Source organism: Spinacia oleracea, chromosome 5 (assembly GCF_020520425.1).
Source record: "Spinacia oleracea cultivar Varoflay chromosome 5, BTI_SOV_V1, whole genome shotgun sequence".
NCBI classification, from domain to species: Eukaryota; Viridiplantae; Streptophyta; class Magnoliopsida; order Caryophyllales; family Amaranthaceae; genus Spinacia; species Spinacia oleracea.
The window spans coordinates 1376836-1383442 of NC_079491.1; the positions used below are offsets into that span (position 1 = coordinate 1376836).

The following is a 6607-nucleotide window of genomic DNA, read 5'->3' on the forward strand; positions in this document are numbered from 1 at the left end:
CAAACAACTATTTAATTAATTTAATTTAATTATACCAAACAACTATTTAATCAATTTAATCAGGTACTTCATCAGTTTCAGTTTGTACCCTTTTCACTTTCAGTTAACTTATCAGTTTTAACTACTTATCAGTTTTAACTACTCTGTATATCCCAGTCAGTGTTGCTAGACAGAGCATGAGAGTATTGTTTCTCAAACCCCAAAGTCTTCTTCTATCAAAATCCATTAATTTGTAATTGTACCTACTTTTTCAACTTTAAGTAAAGGTTTAAAGTGTTATTAGCTCTCCACTTAATATTATCGAGCATAACCAAAATCCATAGTCCAATAAAGAAATAATGGCTTATATGGTAAGTAATCGGATTCCACCCAAGAAAAGAGGCAACTCATTGCCTTCAATGTTTAATTAAACTAAACAATAATCATTCAATGAGTCATCAAAAAGAGTCAATTAATTTTTTTTTCGAGGGAAAAGTCCATTAATTAAACACAAGAAATCTTTGGTATGCAACGGATAAGAGTAAGTAATAAATATGTAAATATTGCATGCTAAAAAGGGAGAAATTCTAAGAAAAACTCAATTAACAAAAGAATTAAATGCTCTTGTCAAAATAAGAACTAGCTGTACCGGGTAAATTATCAAGCCATTAATAATCTTGCAAGTTTAGTGTAGTAAACGTTATTTATTTGATAAAGATTTATACGAGATCGGAAATAAAATAAAATTATTTGAGTAGAATCAGATAAATTAGACGGAAATCATATTTAACTTTAAATATACCCCAATTTGAGGATGAGATAACCATTAATAATTTTGATTGGCATGTGATTTGTTATTAAGTTTGAAAGAATAAAATTACTGCTATATCAGGAAATCCTTAATATCCTATATTTCAAAAGAGAAAGGATATGTTATTATACGTTGAGGAAAAAAAAAGTAGTTTAAGATATCTTAATATAAATAAATAAAGAAAAATTCTAATAAAATGCAATAAGTTTCAATCACGCAACATAAATTACCTCTTTCAAGTTTAATCTCTTATAATTTGATAGTTTTAGGTTCGATTTTCCAGTCTCCATTTACTCCTAATTCACATGTCTTTGTATCTCATTTTAAATAAAAAAAAAGTTTCAATTAATTAATTTTTCTTTCAAGTTTAATCTCTTGCAACCTTTCAATTATTTCCAATTAAAATTAGTGATATTTGTCAGGAACATTTACTAATACTGCTCGTATACAATTACACCACACAGAAGCCATTACCACTTTTCATTGTAAAACTAAAAAAAAACACCACGTAGCTTATTAGCCTAGAGAGAGAAACACACAAAAAAAAAGTCTAGTGAGAGAAAGTAGAGAGAGAATCTGAGGTTGCCAGCTATGAAATTGAAGGATCAAAGCTTTCTCTTCTGAGAGTCAAAGCTGGCAAAAATAATTAAGTAGAGAGTGTTGTGTTTTCTAGAGAGAGAAAAACTAAAATCAATATCAATTTTTTTTATCTCTATCTATATTCTCTCCTTATTTTTACCAATTTTAATTTAATTTTATTTTTTTCTTGAAAAATCTAATCCATTACAAATCTCATTTCTTTCTCTCTCTCATATATAATCCTCCTCCCCTCTTCTCCCATTTTCTTCCTTGAGGGAGAGGTGGTGTTTCTAGAGAGAGAAACAGTGCAAGAAAGAAAAAACAGAGTTTAGAGAGAGATAGTAAGGAATTTATTTATTTTTTAAAAAATTAAAAAAATTAAAAATAAATGGTGGATCAGCCATTTACAACCATGTCTACTACTTCTTCAAATTCTCCTCCTCATCTTCCTTCTACAGAAAAGAAACATTGGTGGCTAAGCACCAAGAAGGTAATTTTCAATCTTTAATTTCTTACAAATTTCAATCTTTTTTGTTCATGGGCAATTTTAATTTTGTCTAATTTTATTGGGTATCAATCAAAATCCAAAATTTCACAACATTTTAGCTCTAATTTGTCAAAGATTTGAATTTTTTTTATGTTTAATTTGTCAAAGTTTAAAATGGGTTTGAATCAAAGATTGAAACTTTTCATGTTAATTTGTCAAAGTTTACCACATTTGATCTCTAATTTGTCATAAATTTGAGCTAAAATCAAATGGGTATCCCTTAATTTGTCTAAAATTTAATGGGTTTGACTCAAAAATTGAATCTTTTTTCATATCTAAATGTTGAATTGATCATTTCATTTACAGATTGTAGACAAATATGTAAGAGAAGCAAGAGTAATGATCTCAACTCGAGAACAGAGTGAGATCAACTCAGCACTGAGTCAACTCGAAGCGGCCCTCTTTCTCTCTCCTAAATACGAACCCGCACTCGAACTCAAAGCTCGATGTCTCCTCTACCTAAGACGATACAAAGAGGTTGCAGATATGCTTCAAGATTACATTCCGAGTTACAAGATGTCTGACTCGGATGACTCGTCTGGGTCATCATCGGATAACTCGAACTCGTCGTCACAAACTCTGTCAAGAGAACGAGTCAAGCTGTTGGGATCGTCGTCTAACTCGGACCTTAACTCGTCGGGTTGTGATTACTCGACCTCCTTCAAATGCTTCTCTGTTTCTGACCTTAAGAAAAAAGTCCTCTCTGGCTTTTACAAGAACTGTGATAAAGAAGGGCAATGGAGGTAATTTCTTGTTAATTTTACTGTTAATTAACTTATTAATTTAATTAAAATTACGTGTCAATCAAAATGTGTTGAGGTAATTTCTTGTTAATTTGATTTTTAATTAACCTATTAATTTAACTAAAACTACATGTCAATCAAAATGTAATCCAGTTAATTTCTTGTTAATTTTACTGTTAATTAACCTATTAATTTAACTAAAATTACGTGTCAATCAAAATGTAATCGAGTTAATTTCTTGTTAATTTTACTGTTAATTAACCTATTAATTTAACTAAAATTACGTGTCAATTAAAACGTAATTGAGGTAATTTCTTGTTAATTTTACTGTTAATTAACCTATTAATTTAACTATACATGTCAATCAAAATGTAACCGAGTTAATTTCTTGCTAATGTTACTGTTAATTAACCTATTAATTTAACTAAAACTATGTGTCAATTAAAATGTAATGGAGGTAATTTCTTGTTAATTAACCTATTAATTTTTGACTAAAACTACGTGTCCATCAAAATGTAGTTGAGTTAATTTCTTGTTAACTTTACTGTTAATTAACCTATTAATTTAACTAAAATTACATGTCAATCAAAATATGTCCAAGTAATTTCTTGTTAATTTTACTTCTAATTAACCTATTAATTTAATTGAGTAAAAATATAATATGATCCCATTAATCGAAAGGAAACATGATCTTGTACATTACGCTAGGATTAGTAAGCATTATGCCCTCCACCGCCACCCTGTTTTTTATGCTCTTCGATCTCATCAAAACACACTTTTTTTCCTGGTTCACATGGGTGTTTTTGGAATTTACCCGAGTCAGACCGAGTTGACTCAGCTTCATGAGCCATTTTGTAATTAGGGAAACTAAAAGATTTAATCCCTTATATAGTCATGTATATAATCATGGTAAAATTAAAAAGATGATTTTCCTTAATTAGGATGATTCTTGTAAATTTACCGAGTTAGCCCGAGTTGACTCAGTTTTGCTCTTGATCCCAATCATAGAGAATGTGTTTCCTACCTTTAGGACAGTTGTATGGTGTTAATTTGCACAATCATTTTCTAAATAGGTGGTGTGTGACAGTTGTATCGATACCTTTTTTACACCTAATAATTTTTATATATTCCGTATGTGATTTGATACTCATTTAATTTGAGATTTTTGTAAAAACTAATTGGTTTAATGTTAATTTTTTTTTTTAAAGAATTATACGGTTTTGAGTTGAGAACAACGCAAATTATTATTTAAAAGTGGTGTACAATAAATATATATTCCGTATTTGATAAAATTGGAACAATTTGGCTAAAGTTTTGTATCTATTGATCCTTTTTTCAGGTACTCAGTACTTGGACAAGCATGTTGCCACCTCGGATTAATGGAGGACGCCTTGGTCCTCCTCCAACACGGCAAACGCCTCGCCTCCGCCGCCTTCCGCCGTGAAAGCATTTGTTGGTCCGACGACAGCTTTGCATTCACCGTATCCTCTGCCACCTCCGACTCACTCACTGAGTCACAGCCACTCACAGAGACCGAGTCAATTTCCCACCTCATTGCCCACATCAAGCTCCTCCTCCGCCGCCGTGCCGCCGCCCTTGCCGCTTTAGATGCCGGCCTCTTCACGGAGGCGATTAGACACTTTTCCAAGATATTAGAGGGCCGCCGCCCGGCCCCACAGGCGTTTCTTGCGGAGTCTTACCTTCACCGGGCCTCTGCTTATAAATCAGCGGGCCGGACTGCTGAGAGTATTGCTGACTTAAACCGGGCCCTTGCATTGGAACCGACCTCAACCGTGGCCCTACAATCACGGGCCGGGTTGTTTGAGTTCATTGGGTGTATTACTGATTCTGTTCATGATCTTGAACATGTGAAGTTGATTTATAATTCTATTTTAAGAGACCGTAAACCACCGGGCCCAGTGTGGAAACCGAGGGCGGTTCCGTATAGAGAAATTCCGGGCCGGCTTTGTTCTCTGGGTTCGAAAATTCAGCAATTGAAGCAGAGGATTGCAATGGGGGAGACAGGCAATGTGGATTATTTTAAGTTGATTGGGTTAAGGAGGGGTTGTTCGAGGTCCGAATTGGACCGGGCTCATTTGTTGTTAGTTTTGAGGCATAAACCCGAGAAGTCAATGAGTTTTCTTGACCGGTGCGAGTTAGCAGACGAGAGGGATTTCGACTCGGTCAAGGACCGGGCTAGGATGTCGGCGGTGTTACTCTTCCGGCTCGTGCAAAAGGCATACTCGAACGTGTTGTCTACAATTGTCGAGGAGGAGGCTGTGGAGGCCGAGAGAAGGAAGACCACATTGGCCCTCCAACAGGCCCAAGCCCAAGCTGAAGCCCAAGCCGAAGCCCAATCACAAGCACTGGCCCTACAAAACATTGAGGCGCGGAAACAAATGACAGAAGGTAATGGGCCCGCAATCGGCATTGTGCCCGTGTATGAGCCCGAGGTTGATGTGGATCAGCCCGATGACAGGCCCGACACGGGCTGTGATGGGAAAGTGGAGTCATTTCCTTATCAAGGGGTGTTTTGTAGGGACTTGGCAGCTGTGGGGAGTTTGCTTTCTCAAGTCGGGTTTAACCGGCCCATTACTGTGAAGTATGAGGCTTTAAGTGGTGGTGTTCTTGTGTAATTACCAAAATGTAGGGGCGAAAACGGAAATTGTTGGGGGGTTTTCGGTATTTCCGAGTTCTCGGTCATCGGAGGAGGACGAAAAGAAAATAAAATTGGGAGAAGGGGTTCAGTGTTTGATTAAGCCATTGGCAGGGTGGAATGGGATTAACTTTCCCTGTACAGAAGAAAAACAAAAAAAGGGAAAGGGAAAGGGAAAGGGAAAAAGAAGGATGAAAAATGAGCTGCCAGAAAATTTTGCTACTTGAAATCTTTAGATGTACAGACTTTTTATGTTGAAAAATTCAATTCATGTTCACTTATATTAGTAATTCTCTATCAATGAATTAATCCAACTATTACTAGTACATTTTCATAATTTTGTGTTGTTTTTTTCGTTCCATTGATTCGTGTAGGAAAATATGCATTATCAAATAAATAATCATAGAAAAATTTGCGTAGTTTTACATATTTCTCAAAATGATTCTCAAAAGAGCAGTTGAATTAGTCATTAGCATGTTAACATGCGTTCAATTAGAGGTGATTAAAGTTCGGGCCGGTCGGACTTTAATATAAACGTTCATGTCAAATCCATAAATTTGGTGTGGGTTTTCGGGCTTTTTGGGCCATGCTCGGGTTTTGGAGTAAAAATGCATAGTTGATCAGGTCGAGTTATAGTTGATCAGGTCTAAGTTCAATACAATTCTCATAACACTTCTATTTTAATGTAAGTATTCAAAAACAGTCTAAATAAACAAGTGTTGCGAGTATTTAGGAACAGATAAAGTACTTCGTGAGTTATAAAAGAGTCAAAAGACGCACATAAGACTTTGATGAATGTTCAACTAAAGGAAGAATTAGGGTATGTGTGTGCTAAATTGATCCATTGACCATACAACTATACAAGTAGCATTTTTTGGTGCTTCCAAAACCATTGAAAAAAATGTGGGTCAATTAAATGAAATTTGGTAAAAAGGGGGGGAGTTTGGTAATGGGTAAGGTGATTCTAGTTAGAAAAAAAGAAGATGACATAATTTATGAAAAAAACACCTTTTTATTAATTTTCTTTTTTCTTTTTTGTGCTGATTACAATTAATATTATTTGGTATGGTTTTCAATTTAAACCTAAATAAAATTTAAAAACTTTACCAAAAACTTTGGTCATGAACCCTGTCCAATAGATTATAGATCTGACATTCCACTGGATTTCATTTAATTTCACCCACTTTTTTTTTCCTATTTTTTTTTTTTGTTTCATAGAAATAAATAATGCAGCTTTGGATTCTTCTACAGTCTTTAAATTGCTAGATTTTTTAAAGAATTTGAAATTTGGC

At 34.4% G+C, this 6607-nt stretch overlaps 1 protein-coding gene across 1 annotated transcript; it reads left to right on the forward strand.

The window, feature by feature from the left end:
• The first annotated feature begins 1418 nt into the window (after positions 1-1418).
• Positions 1419-5652, forward strand: LOC110779396 (uncharacterized). Its single transcript, XM_021983910.2, has 3 exons — positions 1419-1859; positions 2223-2659; positions 3999-5652. Exons 1-3 carry the CDS (start codon positions 1758-1760, stop codon positions 5293-5295), a joined length of 1836 nt encoding a protein of 611 aa, XP_021839602.1. The 5' UTR covers positions 1419-1757; the 3' UTR covers positions 5296-5652.
• Positions 5653-6607: the final 955 nt, after the last annotated feature.